Source organism: Canis lupus, chromosome 38 (genome assembly GCF_011100685.1).
Source record: "Canis lupus familiaris isolate Mischka breed German Shepherd chromosome 38, alternate assembly UU_Cfam_GSD_1.0, whole genome shotgun sequence".
Lineage (NCBI taxonomy): Eukaryota > Metazoa > Chordata > Mammalia > Carnivora > Canidae > Canis > Canis lupus.
In genome coordinates this window covers 12,016,356-12,041,035 of record NC_049259.1, presented here as the reverse complement: position 1 = coordinate 12,041,035, position 24,680 = coordinate 12,016,356, and the positions used below count along the sequence as shown (strand labels likewise).

The 24,680-nt window shown below is 37.6% G+C and overlaps 1 protein-coding gene across 1 annotated transcript in view; it reads left to right on the top strand.

The window, feature by feature from the left end:
* Positions 1-24,680, top strand: part of USH2A (usherin) — a 702,892-nt gene that overhangs the window by 401,294 nt on the left and 276,918 nt on the right. The window contains 1 exon segment of the mRNA XM_038586435.1: positions 6,771-6,950. Within this exon segment, the coding sequence (XP_038442363.1) occupies positions 6,771-6,950 (180 nt within the window).

The following is a 24,680-nucleotide window of genomic DNA, read 5'->3' as shown; positions in this document are numbered from 1 at the left end:
GATCACACCCCAGGCTGAAGGCAGCGCTAAACCGCTGGGCCACCGGGACTGCTCAGTGATCAATAATGATTATTGGGCTATGCATTAGATCATGATAGTACTACAAGTTCAGCATGGCCTGTGTGTTTCATAAGGCTCTACTAGAATTCCAAAAGGAACAGCAGCTTTCGTTAACCAATTAGTCATGTTCATGTCCAGTATTTACTCTGGAAGCTGTAGATCACTTTCTATGGTAACATATTTTCCCAGATAGCTCTTGGCTGATTGAGATAATGGCAATAGTTTGTTCATTTGGAAAACTAACACTTTGTCCAAATGGGGAAAATATAAATCAAAGTAGAAAAAAAAAATCTGACTTTTCAGAGTATAACACAGTTGATGAAATTGGACTATACTTCCCTAATTTACAATCATAGTAAAACTCTGAATTTACTCTTTATAAATCTATTTATCTACACACACACACACACACACACACACAAACACACACACACAGTTCTTTTCTGATATTAATAAAATGGGATCCATTTAGGAAAACCTGACTACAGTACATAAAGCAAAGTTGATGAAAACAAACCATGTTCCCAAGGACTTTTTTAAATGATATTTTAAGTATTTGGAAGAGTAATTGTGCAACATTAGCTACAGTCTTGCCCACACATTAAAAAAAAAAAAAAAAAAAAAAAACAGAACAAAACAAAGAATCCTCAGTATCTACAGAGCTGTATATGCTCTTGCATGAGCACAGATTCACGGCAGAGGCCTCTGAAGCGTCTTTTGGTGAGTTGATGAAATAGTCTATGGTTTTATTCCCTGAACTACAATTGTCATTCTAGCACAGTGGCCACTCTAAAAGAGGAATCAAAGAAGTATGGGTTTTACTAGATGACAACTAATTAAAAATCACATTAGAGTAATTACAATAATGCTACGAAATATGATGCATTAACAGGGCTCTGTTCTTCTCAGGGTGGGAAGTTACAGGTTACTCATTTCTTTCTCTTTCAAACTGTTCTGTTGGAGAGGATAGCTACATAGGTAAATATCTATAAATATTTTCTATGTTGGCAACAATATAAGGCCAGGAATAGGTCCCTTTAGCCATATGTTAACTTAAAAAGGAACAAATGTCCAGTACTGTTCAGATCTCTGCCAAGATGATACCTCTGATAATAGTGGAGTTTGGAGGATGCACTTGCCTTTTGGGTAAAATAATTTGAAATAATAACTTCAGAATAAATAAAAAATAACTTAAATATGAATACGTGCTATAGAGTGACCTGGAATTATTAGCTCACATTAAAGGCCCGATTCACCACTTTGCCCAGATGTGCAGTCTGTCGTTCTGTGTCTTTTGATTTGGGGATGGATAGAATTCTGTGATAATGAGATAATGCTGAACAACACTGAAATTGAGACCTCAATACCAGTAAAATACAGCATTTTCTTTCTACAGCAAGAAGTGGGAAAATTAGTTAACACCTTTCCTACCTTAGGGTGTAATTGGATTCAGAAAAAGGCTAACTTAAAGCAGGACCAGGTCTGACATCTAAAATCCTCACAAGGTAACAAGAATCAGTTTGGTTTGTTCGCTGTCATTTCTCATTATAATCTTTGTCATGAGAATGGATTCATGTTGTGCCATTTTCTGTTCTTGTTACAATCTTTGTCACATGAATAAGATATCAGGATGTTAATGCCTGGCGTACCGTCTTCTGTGTGTGATGATACTGTACAAGACTACGCTGACCTTTGCAATATTATGTATTCTGATTGGTTGTTCATTTCACCTCTTTCCCACAAGTTAATAAGGCTGTAAAAAGGAGAGAACCGAAATGGCCAGCCAGTCAAATTATAGAATATTGAAAAGGTCAGAGCAGTACAGCACAGAGGAAAAAAAAAATTATGGAATATATGGTGCATTAAAATTCTTGTGACAATGATTATAACAAGAATGGGAAAGGATACCCATTTATGTTATATCAATCTGGAGAACCCCATAGGATGATATTCCTGAGACAGCAATCATTTACGCATCCCTGGAGCAGATGTATCTACACTGGTTTGTGCTTAAAAAATAATTGTATAGAAAAATATCCTACTACTCTTCAACAAGTAACTTTAAATGTAAGATTTTTAGCCTTAGAAAATGAGCATGAATGCTGTTGATATTTTTGTAGGATTTCATCTCTGAAATTAAGGTTCGTTACAAGTAAAATCTGTTGGGCAAAGATTTATGTCAACTCTCAATTTAACACTTTTTTTCTTCAAAGTAAAGTAGAAAGGTAGGACTGAATGAATTAACTTTTTAGAAAAATCCTTTAGAATGTAGATTATCCTGAGGCAGCAGCTATGAGTTTATTTGAAAATTTTACGTGATCTACACAAAACTTGGTATCTTGTTTCTGTTTTTTCACTTGTGATACATGATGTTGGACAATATACAAAGAATCTTTCCTTCCCCTGTATCTTCAGACTGAAAGGGAGAAAGAGAAGTACTCACCAGAAGTCCTGAAGCGATTGCTCTCAGGTGTGCAAAATGACTGCTCATTTAAAAAATTATTTTTGTGTATTTTGAAATGTTTCTTATAGAACAACTTACTAGATTTTTTTAGTCTGTGAAGATAGATTTGGTTTAAGAGTCCACTTTATACTTTCTGAAGATGCATTATTTCACTTACAATAAAGTGAACATTTCATAGCCCAAAGCTAGAGTCCAAAGGCATCATTAACAAGGATGTCAAAGTGATCTAATTATTTTGGGAAACAGCAGAAATGAAATTTTGATCATTACTTTAAGATGAGCTTGAACATGGATGAAATAATCCTAAAATCAGCAGTTGATGCTTAAGAAGAATCACCAATTACTGGGCCCTGCCTTCGAATAGTCTCTTTCGGTAGGTCTGAAGGAGAACTCAGGGAGGTGGATGTTGATGAAGTATCCCCAGGTGATTTTGATATAGGTGAACCCTGCAGCACTAGGATAGACGACCCCATCTGCAAAGTGCTTAGTGTGATCCCCAGGTTAAAGCCCAGTGGTGCAGATCACAGCCAAAGAGGTGGGTGAGGGGAGCTCCACTTCAGCTCACAGTGCCTTGGGGGGCAGGGTGACGGGAAGTTGCGGTTCCAGAACACAGGAGCTTAACTGGACCTGCACCGTCCACTTATACTTACAAATAGGGTCAGCCCTGAGGAAGACCAGACAGAAATGGTCACCTCTGATAGGAAATGCTTATCACTGTAGCATTTTCTAGCTTGATTCTTGAGGCTGAACCAATGGGGCTGCATTTTCCAGCCCACTGAAAACAAAGTTTATGCAGGGAAAGGCAATAAAGCAAGACGCTCTCAAGAGGGGGGAATCTGAGGACTTGCATTTTAAGAATTTTCCCCCAAGATCTCGGAACTCAAGCTGGTCAAGTTCAAGGGAAGAAAGAGAAAACAGAATAAAGTGGAGAAAGAGAAAATCTGTGTCACGGGTTTGGGTTTGAACCTGGAGGTTTGTGAGCTTCCCCGAGTGTTGAAGTCCTGTGGTTGCTCTAGGCCTATGGATTGAGCTGCGTGTTGTGAGGGTAAGGGAGTATTGGACTCACTCAGCTGTGTGGTTCCTGGAGATATACAAGTTCTTTTTTGAGCTGAACAAAATGATTATGTAATTGCATACTTCTCATAATTATTGAGTAATTATATACTTCTTATAATTACTGAGTAATCATTGTTCTATAACTAGAACTTAATGTTACAACTAATTGTATAATTACCATGTATTAATGTTATCTGGGAAACTTCGAATAAAGTGGTATTTAATATATTTGCCCCTGCCATGCCATTTTCAAAGCTAGCGAGAGTGTTTGTTTTACAGCTAGAAATTTGCTTCCAACACAAACAAAATATAAGGGAAAAAACCCTCAACCAATATTATAATCCTAGATGTTAACTCCTTGTTCTTTGATTTGTACCTGACTTGAACTTTGTAAAATTGTATTCTCACGTTAGGATTTTAGAACCTTCGTTGTTATTTTGCAATCTTCAGTACTTTGTAAGGTATGCACAAGACCACTACTTCAGAGGTATCTCCCTGGGTCTCGCAGGATAAGCTGACCTTTTTGAAATTTTACAACTGGGTAATTGACAACAGCAGCCATTGTTTCAGCCGTAACTGAAAATGCTTCCAAGGAGTTAGGTGTTATTGGAACTTGAGATCTTCAAATGCAGATAATGAAGATCTTTCTTGGATGGTGCTTACAAGGGATTCGTAGTAAATCTTAACCAGGATTTTTGAGTTCAGGAACTGTGTCTCGTACATCTTGAGCATATTGTTATCAGGACCTAGCAAAGCCTGCTCTCTGCATGCAGTTGGAGTCAATCTGTCTAATCAGGTTGATGAGTTATAAAGAACCTGTGAGAGCTAATATAGTATCATTTGGAAATGTCTTTTCAAGGCTACTTTTCAGGTTTCAGAACTTCTTGTTTATGTGTGTTACACGTAGCCATCTGTGGTGTCTATTTCCATTTTAGGAACTTAAAACAATTCCTAAGCAGTGAATATATCTTTATTTTATTTTACTAAAACTGAATGGAAATTACTATCTCCACATCTTAGTCCCTAAGTACCATTTATTCATTGGGAATAAACCACTCCTTTGAATGTGTCAATTTCAGATTCAGAATAAAAAACTCTTGCATGACACTAGAGGTTTCTTCTGGTCATGGAAATTACGTAGCTTACACCTGTGTGTTTTGCAGCAATATTTTTTTTTCAGCTACACCCTTCTTCCCAAAGCTATTGTAAGTATCTTTTTAAAATTTTTGTGTACTTTTAAAGTTTTTGTCTGCCTTACCCACATTGCATGAAAATGCTCATAACTGGATATGAGATCCTCTTTTATGTCATTTGACCTTTTCTTTGTTTTTAAAGGCATTTATTTATTTTATTTATTTGAGAGAGAGAGACAGCCAACAAGAGAGCATGAGAACAGGAAGAGGGAAAAGTCTCCCCACCAAGCAGGGAATCTGATGCAGGGCTCCATCCCGGGACCCTGAGATCATGACCTGAGCCTAAGGCAGCCACTTAACTGACTGAGCCGCCCAGGTGCCCCATGATCTTTTATTAATTATAGAGTTTGACATATAACCTGATGGGATAATGACCCAGTGGTAGCAGAAGTGACTAATGTTGTTTTGTTCATGGAAAGGAATTAGAATTTTGACTAATGTATGTTGTTGGGTGGGAGAGAGGGAGAATGTAATAGGTAGGTAATTGCTATGGAGAAAGTAAACTACACAATGCATAATTCTTAATCACTTGCTAGCTGTAAACATTTGTTTGGAAAGTATCAGTTATATTACAGCAAAAACAGTCACACTTCCTAACTGCTGTAGATGAATACCTGTTACATGCTGGGTAATGTAAAGAAATGATCTCACTTAATCTTCACAGTAACATTACAGTCAAAGTATGATCATTCCCAGCTCACAGATGAAAAAACATGAGATTCAGAAATGCTGAGTAACTTAGCAAAGAGCATACTCCTCCAGAATGATAAGGACAGGCTCAAATGCAGAACTTCTGACAACCAAATTCATCTACTTTCTTTGCACCATATTCTGCCTCAAATCTGTGTCAAAATACAATATTTTTTAAGATATTGCAACTACTAAATATTGTTTATTGTACATTGCAAGATCATTTTCGGTATGGCCATGTTTTAATTTTTAAACATTTAACCAATGAGGATTGTGTCATTATCTGAAAATCTTGCAAATATGCTTTCCTCTTAAAGTCCAACATCATGTGTGTTTTTTATTCATTTGCCTATATTTGTAGAATTTGAGAGGAGGAAATTAAAGAGACATACCATAAAAGTGTTTTGGCAAAAAAAATAAATAAATAAAAAGGCTTTGTGAGCCTTACAATCTTAATGGCTCTTGACTTCTGTGTGTTAAGAATAATGACAACTTAATTTTTCTAAATTTCAGCACTCTTCTGAAAAATCCGCCTCATGTAAACTTTTCAGAGAAGCGTCGAATCCAGACAATGAAATAAATCTTAGGACAGGATTTTCAGTTGTAACCTTTTCCTTGTTTTAAGCCTAATTCCTAACTCTTCTGAACTTTGAATGTAAGTCATTTGTGTGAGAGAGTGACATCAAACCCTATTATTGAGCAGCAGTATTTTCCTGTATCTTAGACATGCTACTATTTGAGAATGGGTTTGCTCAAGTTTTGGAAGGATGGTCATGGTGGAGCTCAGTGACAGTACATGGAAGGTGATTCTTTTACGCAGCCAGGCAGCCTCTGGAGTTGGGCATAGAGCTACAAATAGGATCTTCTGATCAAAGTGGGCACAGACTGCTTTTCAAAATATTCTGGCCAATTCTGATTTAAAGAGGAAGTAGAGGGAAAGCAGCGAGCCTACATCTCAAGGAAAATGAGCAGCAAATACCCCAATTGATGACAAAGGAAATATCTGACATGTATAATTTGAATATACTGCTTATATCCAGAACCTTTCTGGATGGGGGAAAGAGTGTGATTTCCTCCAGTCTGCACATCAGATAAAATCCAAGGATTAAAAACACCCTCAAACAGTTGTAAATAATCCATCATGGGATCCATTAATATGTCTGTGCCATGTTTTTCCTTACGTGCACAATACTTGTGAACGGCTTCACACTATCTTAGAATAACAGCTCAGTTATTTTTGATCACTGTGATGAAGGAATGAACTCTTAAATGTACACTAATTTTAATAATTTTATTTTTTTTTTCAGCAGACAATAACTACACTCTTCTGAATGGCACACAAGTCATGCACAGTGGTGAAGAGACCAACCTTTGGGTACTCATCGAGGGGCTGGTTCCTTTTACTGATTATACCGTACAAGTGAATGTTTCAAATAGCCAAGGCAGCTTGATAAGTGATCCTATAACATTTGCAATGCCGCCTGGGGGTAAGTCTATGAGCAACGTTGACTACATAAATTTATATCGTTGGCTACATAAATTTATATAAATGCCTCGCTACTAAGTCTCCACTGAGCACTTGTTTATAGTGAGAATTATTATTTTTTTTTTTCAGAACATAGAGGCTCAATTGTATTTCTGGTTGTTTGGGTGTTGTTTTGTTTTGTTGAGACCCTTTTATTGATTTTTTTTATTGTTCTATTGAGACCGCTTTCATCTTGCACTGTGTGTGTACAGAGGTAAATGTCATACACATGAAGCTCTTGTTTTGCATGTTAAAAAGATTGGGAAATGGTTTTTGTTTGTTTGTGTGTTTCAGCCTTCATTTTAGATCCAAAATTTATATTTTCAGTTTGAGCTTTGGTTCCCATTCCTGATTTTTGGAAAAACCTTATCTATCTAAACCTCTCCTATTTGCCAGAAAAGGACAGCATGCAACAAATAGAAAAGGAAAACTAGTCACCCCACTGGAAAAATACCTTGAACTCCCGTGTCCTAATGATTAGGGTCCAACATTGTCACTTTCGTATTTGAAATGTGGTACAATCCAGATATTTTTACTTTAACTATTTGTGTAAGTAACTGACTTAACTTATTTAGAATTCTTATTTTGATCTACAGTCAACTCTACCCTCATTTTAACTCTCTGTGGGAATAATTGCTAAGAAAAAAATTCCCTCTTAGATTCATATACACAGCCCTTGGACAAAAGAGCATGCCTCCAAGTAATAAGAGCGTGATTCACAACTGAGTGTTCAGGAATACATGTTTTCAAAAATACTAGCAGAAAAGGACTCCAGAACACCCAATGGCTGTCTTGTAGCTCTACTTCAAAAACCAGTGTGCTCTGGACTAAGGGAGAATGTCACTATGTCACGAAACAGCAGGACTGGATAAATACCTCTTCTGTAGCAAAGAGTATAAGAGCAGTGAAAGCCTCATCACAAGAGGAAAATAAACAGTTTAATTTGCAGTTCGTATAGGACACTTCTCCCCGGGAAAGATTTAATACCTGCTATATCATTAAAGTCACTCATTCTTATCTACCTTTCATGACATTATAAGATTTAATGAATAGATGTTTACCAAAACACCTGAAATTCTAAATGGCAGAAGCCACATTGCTCGGGAATGCTTGGAAGAGACAGTTGGAGCTGAATGACTCTGTCTTATTTCATAAACTGATAATAGAAGGGGGGGTTGAATTTAGGTAGGGGCTTGTTTAAGAATTGAGACTCAAAAACCAAAACAAAGCAAAATCAAGAAAAGAAACCTTAGATATTTGTGTCTTCATTTTTTTAATCAACTCAACATGCCGGAAAGGATAGAACATTTGATGACTCTATACCTTAGTATATATAATACCCTTTATTCACATTTAGATATTAAACAGTAATTAATGCTTTAATGGAGATTTTTAAAACATAGCGATACCTCCTTAACTGGATATGTGGGAATTTAATGAGTTATATATTCCTTTTATGGCATTCATACTGATTTAGATGGTTTGTAATTTACAGCGAGTTACGTCACATTCATAAAACAGGGCCAATTTTATTCATGCACTTAGGAATGCCTAATAATGTGGGGTAAATATCTCTGTGTGCATGAGTACATACAGTTTAGTTAAACATCACAAATTTCAGGGCACCTGAGTGGCGCAGTCCGTTAAGCAGCTGTGTTCAGCTCACGTCATGATTGTGGGGCCCTGGGATGGAGCCTGGGGTCGTTGGGAGCCCTGCTCAGCGGGGAGCCTGCTTCTCCTTCTCCTTACTGCACCCCCCCCAACTACCCCCAGCCCGTTCATGCTCCCTCGCTCAAATAAATAAAATCTTTAAAACAACAACAACACAGCTTCTAATGCTAACTCAGCATACAGTCTGTGACTGTATCTGTCAGTGGTTAGTAGAAGAATTAATATTATGCAAATGGGAAGAAACTAAAATTTTCTTTCTAACAGTATAGTAGAACTGAAATCAACTGCCGAGTTTACTTTTATCTCTACTCCGTGGATGCTTAGTCATGCCTCTGTCATGCCATTCTGCAGGCTCATCTCTCTGGGCATGATGTCATCATTCACTTTCTAAACTCAGAAATCCAGATTTGGGGAGATGGCCCTTCACCAACAGAAGAGGCAAAATGTCTTCAAAGACAGTGATTTGCTCAAGTTTATTGCAGCCATTAGGACATACTTTCTTTTTTCATCATTACATTGTTGTTGATTACAATTAGGAAACTTATAGCTTTGAAATTATCTTTTTTATGACCTTGTGGCAGTTTAAAGGTGACACCTCATTGATTAAATAGGTTTTAGTTCATGCTTCCTTTTACTTAATGATCTGAAAACATATTATCCTGATTTACACATAAAATCATGCTGAAAAGCATGTGGCATTCACTAGAATATGTGTGTTTAAGTAGAATTAAATTAGTACTGAGAGTTATTAAAGAAATCTTCCATGTCTTTGTCCAGTGAACTGTGCTTCGTACCGAAATGAATAATAAATGAACCGATGTACAGAAGTGAACCAACTTATGGGCAGAGAAGGTTCTATATGCTATTTACTTTTCCATTATATTTGGATTGTTACCATTTTTGCCGTTTCCTTGATTTCAAATACTAGGTCTCCTTTTTGGTGTTGTGGAATTCCTACTATACTTTGAGTGCTGGATTATGCAAGATTTGTAGTGATAATACCCTTAGCTATGTTTTCTTCTCAGTGTAGTTTGAAAATATAATAACAGAAGGTTTGGGCCAAATAGAAATGCTAATTTTTTTTCTTGATCAAATGTTCGTTATCAAATGTGACCGCGAAAACTGCCTTGACCCCCTAGTTCTGGCTAAATCCTACTCATTTTTAAGGTTCCAACCTAGAAATAGGTCTTTCAGAAAGTTGTCTTTTACCGACCTCAGCTGAGATAGGGCCGCTAGGTGTCCTAGAGTACAATCATGTTATGTTGAAATGGCCTGTCTGATGGGACTGTCACAATCACTGGTTATAAGACCCTACACAGCAGGGGCTGTTTTGTATTCGTGTTTTGATCTTCTGTGCCTAGACCCAACCTAACGCATCGTAGGTTCATAATGAATAATCAGTGAGTGAATGAATCAATCAATCAAGATAGCTTAATTAACAGTTTTAAATTGTAAGTTATCATTGCTTGGGCCCGTTCATGCCTCATCTTTATCTGAGCAACCTTATATTGTAACCAGCTGTGGAGAATGTGAACCCCTGTGCACACACTGTTGTCCAACTAGGGGTGCTGTGGCTATGCAGATGTAACTGAGGGCCCAAAGGAGGGCAAGAGAATGGAGGTAAATATTCTCGAATTGCACCAACCCATCACTCTGATTCCCTCCCTATGGTGGTTATTCAGGTAAGCATAGAATAACGGACAGTTTATGTGGGAATTTGGAAAGAAAAGGTAGGGCCACAGGTACAAAAACTTTTCCCTGGTACATCATCTCTTCTTTGATGTTTGTGAAACATCTTACTTGATACCAGCTTTCTTTATTTTTCTTATGAGAAAAAAAAAAAAAGATTTACATGCAGTATATACCTCAGTAAAGCTGGGGAAAAAAATGTAAAAAGCAATCTAACAGTATCTCATCCCAAACCCTAGTTAATTCCATCAGATCTTCCTGTTTCGTTGCTCTTGTATTATTTACGAAAATCAATTTTATTTAAAAAAGTAAGGCTCTCAACTTTGACTAAACAAATAAAAAAAGAATATGACCAAACAAATTGATAAACACAAATTATTTTGAAGATGAAGATTAAGACAATTCAGATCATGCAAGAGCTCAGCACACAGATACACAGTGGCAAATCCCAATCACACACATTCTTTTTTTATTTAAAAAATTCACTTGAAATATTATTTGGTCAACTGGAGGAGTCTGGGGGTTATTTTTCCTTCATTTCTGTAGCATATTTCCACCCACTTCCATGCTCAGGTTTTTGTATTTCTACAACTACTATATTATTTGGTTGTTTGTAATAACATAATACTCATATTTAGCACTAGGATACTCTTAGAAATGAAGAATATATTTAATCTGAGCTCTTGAATAGCATTATAGTGAAAGTTCAAGAGTTCTAGGAAAAAAAATTAAAAAAATAAAAATGGAATCCAAATGTTAATCCATAAATATGAAACTTTCCTGTGACCTTTACCCCTTCAAGGTCTGGAGTTACTAATGGGGTTAGGATTTCAACTCTTAATGGGGCTCAGTGCATTAGTGTTTTGTATGCATGGAATTCAGCATTCAGTTTAATAAGTGGTTGACATTGGTGATGTCCCTTAATTTGCTTAAATCTAATTGGCTCTTTTATCAGTCAAACCTGTATGGATTGGCAATTGATCAGAAAGGGTCAGCCATGACTCTGCATGTCGTTAAAGGATGGACCCCCCCCCACCTCCCCGTTAAAGCCACAGTTGCATGATAATAAGCAAAGGAAGAACAAATGAGCTTAGAGGCGGAAGGCAAAGAAGCTTAGAAGTTTCTCAGGATCTTCAAGTTCAGAACAAAGGCATTATAGAGTATATAAATTTTAAATACACTGCATTTTGCCTCCAGACTTAAACCTTTTTTTCCAGATGAACTGAAATCTTGTCTGAAACTGTCTTTGTTACATCAAAGACCTACTCAGAAAGCTAAAAGAGACAGAAGAAGCATAAAAGGGCATAGTTTAAAATGATTAGTGACAAATTCTATACTGACGAGCTAGAAACAGATTTTTTTGTGAAACTTTTATATTTTTCCAAAAGGAATAATTTTATTCTATTTATCTTTCTCTGAACTGCTTTATTGTAACAGTGAAAGGAACTCAGAGCCACATGAATTTGTGAACTTAATCTGGTGTTCTAGGATGGTAAATAATTTGTCATTTATGCCTTCAAATTGATGAGAATTATTATAACCCACAGACTTCATAAAAAAGACTAAGCTTGAGGAGCCTGTTTCTTTTCCAAAGGTGGGTTATTAGAAAATCAAAAACTGAGCAAGGCAAAATGGTTGTGAGTGGCTTCTTTTAGAATTTGTTTGAGTTTGTCTCTCCTTCCCTTGACCACCCCCCCCCCCTCGCCCGGCATCCTCCCCCCCACCTTAAACAGCAATGAAATAAAAGGAGGCCATCCATTGGGAATTAATAGTTAGGTACATTGTAAAAGTGTAGACTTTGGAATCCCACAGACCTAGATTTGAATCCACCTCCTTCACTCACTGGCTGTGTTGCTGAGCAACCTACAGATATATCTGGTTACCTCAGTTTGTTCATCCATAAAACTAGCTCAATGGTAATTCCCACTTGGTAGCGGATTAGACAACACAGTGTATGTTAACATGCTGAGCACAGTGCCTGTCTTGATAGATATTTGGTGCTCGCTGCCTTTTTTGTTCTATTTCACTGTTTAAGACCCTTTTTGAGACTCTTGTGATACTGTGATTCAGAAGAAATACATGTATGGTCTTGTCCCCATTTCTGGCAGAGAGCTCCTGAGTCCCTGGGAATTTCCTAGGTGATGAGGAAGGATAAAGGTGTCTCTCGTTATGTTACTAAGGCGACTTGTGGTCCTCACCTAAGGGTGGGGGTTGGTTGCCAGTGGTGTCAAGCAGGTGGTTAGAGAATTGGAACTTTATTTAAGTCCCACCTCCTGTCCTCCGAGGAGGGGAAAGGGTCTGGAGGTTGGCTCAATCTCCAGTGGTCAGTTATTTCATCGATCATGTCTGGGTCATGAAGCTTCCATAAAAACCCATATGGATGAAGTTCAGAGAGCTTCCAGGTTGGTGAACACCTGGGTATTTGGGGAGAATGGCCAGTTTATTTTTTTTATTTTTTATTTTTTTATGATAGTCACACAAAGAGAGAGAGAGAGAGAGGCAGAGACACAGGCAGAGGGAGAAGCAGGCTCCATGCACCGGGAGCCTGATGTGGGATTCGATCCCGGGTCTCCAGGATCGCGCCCTGGGCCAAAGGCAGGCGCCAAACCACTGCGCCACCCAGGGATCCCAGAATGGCCAGTTTAAATAGGGTGAGGAAGCTCTGAGTTCCTTCCCATATACTTTGCCCTATGCATCTCTTTCTTGTGGCTGTTCTGGGTTATGTCTTTTGTAATAAACCAATAACATAGTGAGTAAATCCTTTGTAATAAACCAGTAATCTAGAGACTAAATGGGTTTCCTGAGTTCTGTGAACCATTCTAGCAAATTAATCAAACCTAAGGAGGGAGTCACGGGAGCCTCGGATTTATAGCTGTTTGGTCAGAAGCGCAGGTGACAATTTGTGTGTATGGGGGCAGACGGAGCAGCCTTGTGGGACCGAATCCTTAACCTGTTGATTCTAACATTATCTCCAGGTAGATAGTGTCAGAACTGAGTTGAATTGTAAGACATCCACCTGGTGTCCAGCACCATTGGACTTTGGGCTGCAGAAGCCTTTTACCTCTGAAAACTGGACAATGTCCTAAAGGGAGGACAAATGAAAATCAGGGTCTTTACACTTGCTGGGAAGACCTCCTACATTTCGTCTTCCTATGTCCTAATCTCTTCCTATATTTATCCCTCAGAGCATTGGCATAAATACAGTCAGGCCAGTAGCCCTGCTTGGGTACTTGTGATATATATTGGATGATGAAGTAAAGCAAGAAGGATGAAAAGTAATTTTCCTTTTGAAATAGCTTAAATATCTCCCTCCATGACCTCTGGATCATAATGTGCAAATGATTTTTACATCAAGCTCTCATTGGTTATCTTGGGATTTCAGTGGGCAGAAAAGCAGCACATTTTTTTCTTAATAGACTCTCTTCTGTATTCATACCAGGCCACTTATTACATACAATTTTTATGATTATTTTTTATTTCCATTATATGTATATTTTATTCATAAGTGAATGCTTTCCTAACTTTGTTAATGCTAGCCAAAAGGAGGAGTTTGGAATTTTTGCTACATGCTTTTCCTCATTTCCTAATTTTCCTTAAATATATTTTTTAAAAAGTTGAACCTTGGAACTGAAAATGTATTTCATTTTTCATTGAGTAGGAAAGCTTAGTAGTTGTCCAGACAACGCACTTTTGAATAACTAGACGAAATCTTTACTTTTTGAAAAGTAACATAATGTTTGTCCAATAATAGCGCTAAAAGAATGATATATGGTAGCCGCTGATTTTTCATAGATTTAAGTATGGAATTAATTTTTGTTTACATTAAAAGACTGGAATGCTTTGACACTTTTCTATTACTATGTAACAAACCATCCCAAAACTTAGTAATTTAATACAACTACTCTTTAATATATCTCACGATTGTACAAATCGTCAGTTTGGGAAAATACAATGAAGTCTCCTGGAAAATATACCAAAGTGGCAAAATTTTGCCCCTGAGCTAGGATAGTTGAGTATCCATCTTGGTAAGTTACAGAATAAATGTAAATTTTAAAAATTAATTTAGTGAATGCGCTAAGAGATAGTAGGTAAGGAGAGTACCTACTGTATACCAGAAGCAAAAGAAAAAGCATGAAAAGGAGCTGAGTGATGACCTACCCTAGGGGCAGCCTACCCCAAGAAGAGGGAGGGGACAGCTATCAAATTCTTCTTTGAGGTGACTTGTTAAAATAGTTCTGCCTTTGAAAGAAAAAGAGAAAGAAAGCATTGATTCTATGCCTTCAATTGATTAGGAACTGAGTCTGAGGGTTGTTTTTTTTTGTTTGTTTTGTTTTTTTTGGCACAACTTGCTCAGTGAATTTGGTTTTCTCCTTCAGTTTTTAAAGGAAAGTACGGAATTTTCTCTCCTTTTTTTCTCCTCTCAACAGAAATCCCTAAGACCTTTTAAAAGGAATGGTATGGTAGTTCTATGGACCAAGCATAAGGTGAATGGCATCATTTTAAGATGGAATCTCCAAGACAATTAGAAGGAATTAGAAGCTCAAAAGGCAGGAAGACCAAACAAACAAACAAACCAAAAACAAAAAAATCCGCACACAAAATAAGAAAAATCGCAAAGGCAAACTCCATTGTATCCTACACTTGCCTTAATTTACACAGCCCTCACTTGCTGTAGCATCGAGAGCTATAAACTCTTTCTAGGCTTTCTAAAATCTCTATTTAGCACAATGCCAAGAGGCTACTTTCTTGTGTTTTAAGTACTAAAACTAAAAATCAATAGTACTAAAAATTGTAAAACTACTCGCAGTGTGCAAGTGATGATTCCATCAGCACGTGTTTTCTGTTTTTCATCTGCTCTGAATCCAATTTATTTATAAGGTGTTTAAGTCAAAATTTCAACATGCCGGTGGCCATGAGGTATCTCAAAAATGAAAAAAAAATCCAAAGGAATGGAAATTTTAAAAATAAACTGTAGGTTGGAAACCAAAAGAAAGAAACAATAGACTAAAATGTTAGCCTAACTAAGTAGGCGAAGATATTACCTTATCCAGGGGGTTGGAGGAAGGAGGAGATTAACTGCCCTTTCTAATGTAAAAGCCACAATGAAGATACAAGATGATGAGGACTAGCCCTCTCTAAAACAACAGCATTCCACCAAGTAAACAGATGGTTTGTCTTCCCCTTCAGTATATTAAAGGCCTCACAGTGGAAATTGCATTCAGTTCACATGAAGCTTTAGAGTAGTTGCACATAATGTTGTACTTCTGTGCATGTCTTCCAAACATGCTATTTTTTCTCCAGGAAAAATCAGCCTATTGACAGTAATAAAGCAGACAGATTCAATGAATAAATAGTATTTAAATTCTTAATAAAATAAAGAGTGTGCTTTTGAAAACATATACCATTTCGTTCAGCCTATGCTCAATCCCAAGTATGTAATGAGAACAGAACCCAAGAATTTACAATTGTCTCAAACTTGCCGTCCAATCCTTTCATGAAAACTCTTACCTTTACCTTTCTTTAGAATTGTTAGTTCACTTTGCTCTTTGTGTGTGTGTGTGCGCGTGTGCATACATGTGCATTTGTAAGACTACATTGCATACACCGAGGAGGATAAATTTCCATGTCATAATTTGTGAAATTTTCCTCACTTTGCATGTCACCATCTTGACAATGAACTTCCTCCTTAGAAAAACACTTTAGAAAGGGACTCACTTCTGAGCCATGGAGAAGATGGAAGTGAACTTTGAAGTGTGCTTACCATGGACTCAACAAGCCTCCAGCAAAGGGCTGCCAGCTTCCCACATTTGCATACTCTCCTGTGGTTTGTATAGAAATACACACGCCCACACACAATTAAGTGCTATCTTTAGAGCATCCTGGGGCAAGAGAGAGAGAGACCAAAAAAAAAAAAAAAAAGTAAAAGAAATCACATTTTTCCTACTTTACCAGGGGAGAGAGGTGGGAAATATTATCTCTTTAAGTTCCATTGATATTTAAAAATCATATTTTTAAAAAAGAATAAGTACAATTCCCCTTTCTGTTTTTTTTATCTTGGAATAAAGGTTATCTATAACTTTAAGGTTAAAAAAAAAATCATGTCTGTCTGAATGCCTCTGCAGTTTGAAAGCAACTTGAAGTTTTATTTGAATTCTTATAGTGCCCTAAAGAAATTTTTGCTTTATTTTTTAAAAAATAATATCTTATTCTTTCCTTTTACTTTGTTATTTTAGACAGAATCTGTGCCTGACTTGCATAAAATTCCATGAACACTTACTTGTCTGTAAAAACACCTTTACAAAAGGGAGACAAGTTCTTAATATACCATAGGTTCTTGAAGACCATATTTCCTATCCCTTTTGATTCATTAGGAACTTCAAGAAAATCCTTATTGTATCTCTACAAAGGGACATAGATCATCCAGTGTCTAAAGGTTCTAGAATTTTGCAAAAACTTCATGAGAATAGATTGTGATAACAGTAAACAAATTTACTGGCCTACAATGATACTCATGATTATTAATTAACTGGGACAAATGGAACTAGGAATGTGTATACAGTATGAGAGCAATCCTTCTCTTTACACCTCCACAATCATTTCGGAACTCATAGGATCTTGGGTTTATTTAAAGGTCTCATATGTGTATATCATGCTTATGTCCTAGAGTCTAAATCCACGCTGAGGACAAAATGTGTGGATGTGTGGATGAATGGTGGTAGATAAAGGAGTCATAGTGGATCTGCTCTCGTTTTCTCCTTTTTTTCCCCTCCCTCCCTTCTTCCTTTTCCTTCCTTCCTTCCTTCCTTCCTTCCTTCCTTCCTTCCTTCCTTCCTTCCTTCCTTCCTTCTTCTCTTCCTTCCTTCCTCTTCCTTCTCTCCTTCCCTCCCTCCCTGCCTCATTCCCTATCTTTCCAGATCTCTCTCCCCATTTGCTATTTATCTTGGCTCTGGGCACATAGTGGGAAATTAGTAATGCTTACTGTCATGCCCCCAAGGGAGTTCATAGTGCCCTGGTATTATTTTTGCATTCAACATGTCTTCACCCTTCCTGCTCTTTCTTTTGATTACAGTGCTTACATTTCCCTCTGGGCACCCTGGACTCTCATGTTCAGAACATGTGCGGTGTGTGGAGTTGACTCTATCACCAAGTCCAGCCATTGAGACCATCATATTCCCCTGACCACAGTGATATTTTTTCAGGAATTATAGATGTTCCAATTAGAGGTAATGAGATACCAGTAAACCAGTGTAGCCAACAGAAGTATATGCTTGGTTCTGGGTTTGAATCTGAAGTTTAGTTGGATCTCCTTCAGGTCATTTTGCCCCTCAAGGACTCTGTGAATATAGCCAAAGATGGGAGAAAGCAGAGGGGATTTGAGAGAAGGAGGTAGACTGGATTCTGGAGACATCTTCCTGATGCCTTGAATCCAGTTCTGAAACCAACTATTTACCTAGATTTTTCTATTATGAGAGCCAAACCCTTTCATTATTTAAGCCTGGATGTGTTGGGTTTTCTGCCACTTGAGAACAAAAGCATTTAAACCACAGGATGCTTTAGAGAAAGGAAGAAGTAGAGAGAATTTGGAGAACCCTCTTAACTTCCTGAAAATCATGCCAATCTGGTGACTCAGCATATGTGTTGGCTTCTGTTTGAGCTGTCAAACATGGAAGCCTCAGGAAGCAAACCTGATGAGAAATGAAATAATAATGTAAGGTGATAAAATTGCTGAGCCCATTCTGAAGGTCCTCTTCAGAGCCACTTCGTAGGGCAATTTTCTGAGACACTTGTCCTCTGTTTTCACGTCTCCGAGCCCTGAGCTCTAGCAATGACTCTTGCACCAATTAGCTATTGGGTCTGCTTTAGGCGACTTGCTTGATTCTGATACCAGTTCCTCATCTCTAAAACGGCAGACTTGAATGAGTCCAGTGGTGCCACAGTGTGATCCTGGGAAGGGAGCATCACCATTGCTTGGGAGCTTGTTTGAAATGCAGATCCTGGAGGCGCCTGATCCCTCAGTCGCTTAAGCAAAGAACTCTTGGTTTGGGCTCAGGTCATGACCTCAGGGTCCTGGGAGCTGGACCTTGTGTCCAGCTTGTGTCCCCACCCAGCTGGAAGTCAGCTTCCCTGCTTTCTCTCCCTCTACCCCTCCACTTGTACACTTGTGTGTGCTCTCTCTCTCTCTCTCTCTCTAAAATAAATAAATATTTGTTTTAAAAGAAGTACACAGGGCAGCCCTGGTGGCTCAGCGGTTTAGCGCCTGCCTTCAGCCCAGGGTGTGATCCTGGAGATCCGAAATCGAGTCCCACGTCAGGCTCCTTGCATGGAGCCTGCTTCTCCCTCTGCCTGTGTTTCTGCCTCTCTCTCTGTGTCTGTCTCAAATAAATAAATAAATAAATAAATAAATAAATAAATAAATAAATAAAATAATTAAAATAAATAAAAATAAAAGAAGTACACAGATTATGGATCCCCATACTCAGTCTGCTGAATCAGAAATTTGGAGGTTGGAGCTACATGTTCTCTTTTTTATTAGATGCCCCCCCCCCCCCACATCCCAGGTTAAATTTGGATTCAGGGCCTATCTGGATACCCACCCAAATTTGAAAACCACTGAACTAGGTCTCTAGAACCTCTTCAAAGGAAAAAGAAATACACAATCTCATCTGTGACTCTGCCACACTTAATAATTGAGATGCAGAATTGCTGAGGGAAAAATGGGTGAAACAGGTGCCTGCACTTAGCTTGGCTTTGAATATAGATGTTCCATCCTCAGGGCCAGAGGCCTTCCCACTGTGAGCAGCCGGCCAGTCCCTCAGCCTCCCTGAGTGGGACAGGAAGAGATGCCATGGATAACCGATTCCAGATGTGGAATCCTACTTGTGGCACCAGGAAGCAACAGGCACCAAGTTTTATGCACTGACGAACACTAATCGGCCCTACTGTGACGACGCCGTCAGCTAAATTTCCTCTGCTCTTCGATTCCTTCACAGAACATCTGTTATAAGGAGCTCCACGTAACGAAAACCTGAGCCTCTTCCCTCTGGGGGATTTTCTTTAACGAGCGTCTCGGGGCTGCACCTCCACTATAGGGTTTTGAAATGTGTTCTTCGAGTCAGTTATATCTTTATCCTGAATTCCAGGATTTGCTGGCTATCAGACCTCATCGTTAAGATTCTTCCTTCTAGGAGTTCACAAACACAGCTCCACAGAGGAGGCTGAGAGAGGCTCCAGTTGCCTAGAGAACAATTAGGACCGTGCAATCGTTCATTTGATAAAAATAGTTCGTCTTGGCTGTGGTGACTACCCACACTTAGAGAGCTCACACTAGGTGCAGAGGCTCCTTAGCACCTACCAACTCATTTCATTCTCGCACACTCTAGAGAGAAGTGCTATTATTATCTCTACTGATACATGAGAAGGCTCAGGGAAAGAGATTGTCTTGCAACTAGATTGTTAAGGTCATATGCCTAGTAAATGGCAAGACCATCTTCAACCCTGAAGATAGAAACCTGGTTCTGAGCCACTGCTTTCCTGTTCATTTGAAGCACCCTCCGCTGATGCCTCATATCCTCTCTTAGCAGACGTAGCACAGATTTCCAGGCTCCGCTAGTCAACAAGGGTCTGAAGATGTGGCTTGACTCTACCGTCGTGTCAACTAGAGTTCCAAGGGTTTCCTTTGGGTGAGATACCAGGTGCTCAAAACCTGTCGCCGTTGCACTGGAAAGATCCCCTCAATGAACTACATGACCCATGCATTTAAAGTTTACATCCTAATGAGAGGGGAAGATTTCAGTTAAAACAGTTTTTTACAGCCTTGCAAAGGATTAAGCAAAAGCAAGATACTCTGTGAATACTCTATAACGTTGAATAGACAGCAAAAATTAATCAGTTGGACCGTCTGTTCCCAGCAAGGAGAGAAGTACTTACTTGCTCACCAAGTATTTTGACCAACTTCTTTCATATTTGCTTGTGAACTTCTAAGATGAGCTCTAATTGGATGAACAGAATATTAAAATAACCTCTATTTATTTATTTAGGAGAAAAGACTCATTTAACTTTTCTGAAAATATTTCTCTTTCTGAACTTTTAGCACTCCAGTGACATGCATTATAATTTACACTTCTTTCTTTGGCTTGTGATAAAAAATTTAAGTTTTCTGATCTGTTTTCCTGTTGCAGAGGCTTTTGTTTAGGTATGAAACAGGAAATCTCATTAGAACTTGTTCAAATACATTTACCCAAAACATTAGTGTTTAACAGTGGTGTCACCATTGCTAATTACTAAGTTGTCCTTTCTTTGGGCCTATATTAAAATTGAATTCTTTGTATTAATGCCCTCTGTATCCCAAGGGAAATGAATAAACGTGATCTTCTGATTGTGCATAATTTGTACTCCTAACAAAGAGAGACTTCATTTATCTAATACTATTAATTTCAGAAAGTTAAAAATAAAACTTTATGAAAAGAAAGGAAACCTATATTTGTGAAAGCAGGATGAATGAATCCTTTCTCCCCATATTAAAAAAATTTTTTATCAGATTTATATATATAGATTCTGTTAAGAATTTATCAGATTAAACATCAGATTAAAAAGACAACAGTTGCATGAGGACATGTATTCACAAGTGGAATACTGGAGAACCTGAGAGTGTGACCAGTGTGAGTGTGTAAGAGAAACATTCCCTGGAACAGTCATGGGAATGACCATCCATGTCCTCAGGGCCATCAGAAAGGAGGAGCACCTGCCTCATTGGAGTGAGCGGGCACGGCCACACAACAAGGCTCCAATCTTTGTTCACATAGTTGACTCTGTAGAGTCTCAGGTGACCATGTCTCTTAAATTGTGCATCTGTTAAGCACATACACTGTAGTTCTGTGCATCTAACTGAATTTTAACTTAACCCACTACCCACCATCCCCAGTGTGTCCATGCACTGGTTGTGTGATGTCGAGGAAGTTATCTCCTCTCTAGGACACAATTTTTACCTCCTCTCTAGGTCACAAGTTTTTTCATCTGTAAAAGGAGTTCCTAATCCTCTAACCATCCTCAGTGGGTTTTGGTTGGGGTCAAAGGACATGCACACAGAGAAGATCACTGGGTACAGAAGTAGGTGCTTGACGATTTGTCTGAAGAATATAAAATATGATCTATAATAAGCACAGAATATATATAAACTATCACTATTTATGTTGCAAATTAAACCAACCTCTAAACATCTAAATTTTTATTTTCCTTGATGATTCTAACAACTGCCTCTTAAAGCTAAATGTGAGGAAACAGCAGACTGGTTGTGGTATATTAAATTATAAGTGAGGACTAATTTGAGGATCAAAGGTGCTCTTTGGGGGATATCACTCGCCTGGTAGGAAAAGCATTAGCTGTCTCCCTCTGTCTCATGTACTTGTACTCTCTGTCTTGGAAATATCCTTCCCCACAGTTCCAGAATCTTGATGTTTAATTTAACACAAAGGTCTTTGAGAAGCACAACAGGGGGTTGTTTCTGGTAGTTCTGGCATTGAGGAAATTGAAATGTACATGTTTTTTCTCATTTATCAAAGACAGGCAAGAATCTAAACTGACATTTTATATCAAATGAATTATGAACTGTGTACTTTGTACCTAAGGGAACAACAACTAAATTGGAGTTTGGGATAAAAGAGAGAGAGAGAGAGACAAAAGTAGGTTTTTAATAAAACATACAGTAATTTCTGTTACTCCATCTGATGGTGACATGGCCAAACAGTCTCATTTTATAACTGGTGAATGCAAGTAGGCTCCTCGGAAATCGGTAAGATTTAAATATATTTGAGAGATTTTTCTCAGAAAGGATTAAATTTCTTCTTGTGTAGCTAGGTTTTATGAACAGTGAAACATTCTTGATAATCTAAAGTTAACTTTTACCTTTTTTTGTCAATGCCCTCTTTATTAGAAAAAATAAATAACATTTGCAAATTCTTTGTCCAGAAAAAAGATAAGACTAAAAGTTGCTTTGAGGAATAAATATATACAAGGTAAAAATAGCATGCATGAAAGTACGATATTCCATATCCCTCTATTTATCTGCAACCCACACATACACATATGCACACCCACACACAAGCAAATTATTCCTAGTGATTAAGAGCTTGGATTCTAAAATCAACCAATTGGGTTTAAAACTAAATTTCCCCTCTTACTAGCCTGTATGATCTTGAACAAGTTATACAATCACACTTTGCCTCAGGTTTTTCTTTCCATAAAATGGGAGAAGTCGTAGTCATAAGGTTGACACTGAGAGAATTTAGTATGATAAATGCTTGCAAAGGATGTAAGATGTTTGGACACATAATAATGGTCTATTTCATTGCAAAGTTATATCCTTCCCATTGTACATAAGAAGATTGAATAGCAACAAATTAGCTCCGCGCTTTTCAGTGGCTACTGATTCCTAATATATAGGAGACGTTTCAATTAAACTTTTAAGGTAAAAGAAGATCCTATCGTGTCTATGCAATATGCCCCAATAATCATTTTTTAAATTATTTATTTATTTTTTTAAAGATTTATTTATTTATGATAGACACAGAGAGAGAGAAAGAGAGGCAGAGACACAGGAGGAGGGAGAAGCAGACTCCATGTCGGGAGCCCGACGTGGGACTCGATCCCGGGTCTCCAGGATCGTGCCCTGGGACAAAGGCAGGCGCTAAACCACTGAGCCACCCAGGGATCCCCCCAATAATCATTTTTAAAATTACTAATTGAAGATTCTTGGGATGACATTTTCTCAAGGTTGTTACCAGTGTAATAGAGGAATATTTAGTTTTGACATTTCTAGGTAAAGCTATGTTTTGATTACTATGCTTTGGTCAAAAGTAGTAGATATTCTAATTTGTGCTACATATAAATTAAAGAAGTATTATTAATATTAATACATTTGTTTCTACTTCCGAATTTCCTCCAGGTTTATAAGCCTAAAACTGACAAATTTCCTTCCTATTCATACCATAGACTTTCTGATACTAGTGCTATACTGGATAGCAAGTGTGTGGCTAAATTACTAAAATGGTAACTCACTAATATTTTGATTATAGATTTTATTCACATGAGCTTGATTACCTAGCTATTAATCATTATTGTGGTTAAATGAGTATCAATTTTTTATTCTCAAATTTTCTACTTCATGAGCTTCGAAACCAGTTCTTATAAGTCCTTCAGGAATTTTTACCTTGATAATGACTATTATTTTACTCTCCTTAATAGAGAATGTGAAATCAATGGCCTATTGAAGTAAAAGGATGTCCCACGCATAATCATGCAGTTTTAAGACTTGATCTAGTTATTCATTGAGTAGCTAATTAATCAATTTGAATATTAGATCCAGTCCCATTGTTAAGATGGCTTTTATAGGGCTGCCTAGGTAGCTCAGTGGTTGTCTGCCTTTTGCTTAGGTCATGATCCCAGGGTCCTGGAATCAAGTCCCACATCAGGCTGCCTGCAGGGAGCCTGCTTTTCATTCTGCCTGTATCTCTGCCTCTCTGTGTCTCTCATGAATAAATAAAATCTTAAAAAATATATATGGCTTTTATAACCAATCCCCTTTCTTTCATTAAATGACTAAACTTTTGTTAGCTATTCAAAGATCGCTTAACTTCTTGATTCTTGATATTCCAGAATAGTAAATTTGGTTGCACCTGTAAGAAAGAATACTGGTTCTAATTCTAAAATGCAATAGTTTGTTTTCTTAATTACCTAGCTTTTTTTTTTTTTTGTAACTACTCTTATCAGACACATTCAACAAATGAGTATTTTGTGTACTCTTTCTAAAGAGACTGACTTTGACGTAGCTTGAATTTGCTCATTGTTAAAATTTTTTTATTAACCTTGCTAAGCACATTTATTTTATTTTTTAGCACATTTATTTTTAATTTTACAAATGAAAGATTCCTTAGGGAACTATTTTAATGAAGTAAGTGAACAATATTTTAACTAAAAATAGGATCGACTTAATCTATTATTATTTTTGTTGCATATATTTTAAAATATTTTTCCAATTGAAGATACACTCTACACAAAGGGCTCAAGTAATCAGATTCTCAAGGAAAAGGAATTTAATCTATGCGACCTGGAAACTAACTTGGATGAATATGATGGTATTCAAAATAATAGGAATACTTAGGAACACTCTAAGGAATACTAAGAGAAATTCAAATGTCACAAGCAGGGCTGAAGTAGAGTCTAACTCGAGGATATCTACAAGGGAAAAGAAGAAAATTTGGTTGGTGGTTTGAGATGTAACAACAAAAAAAATTCTTCTGGGCATTATGACCACCAACTTCAGGGCTTCTAATTAGCC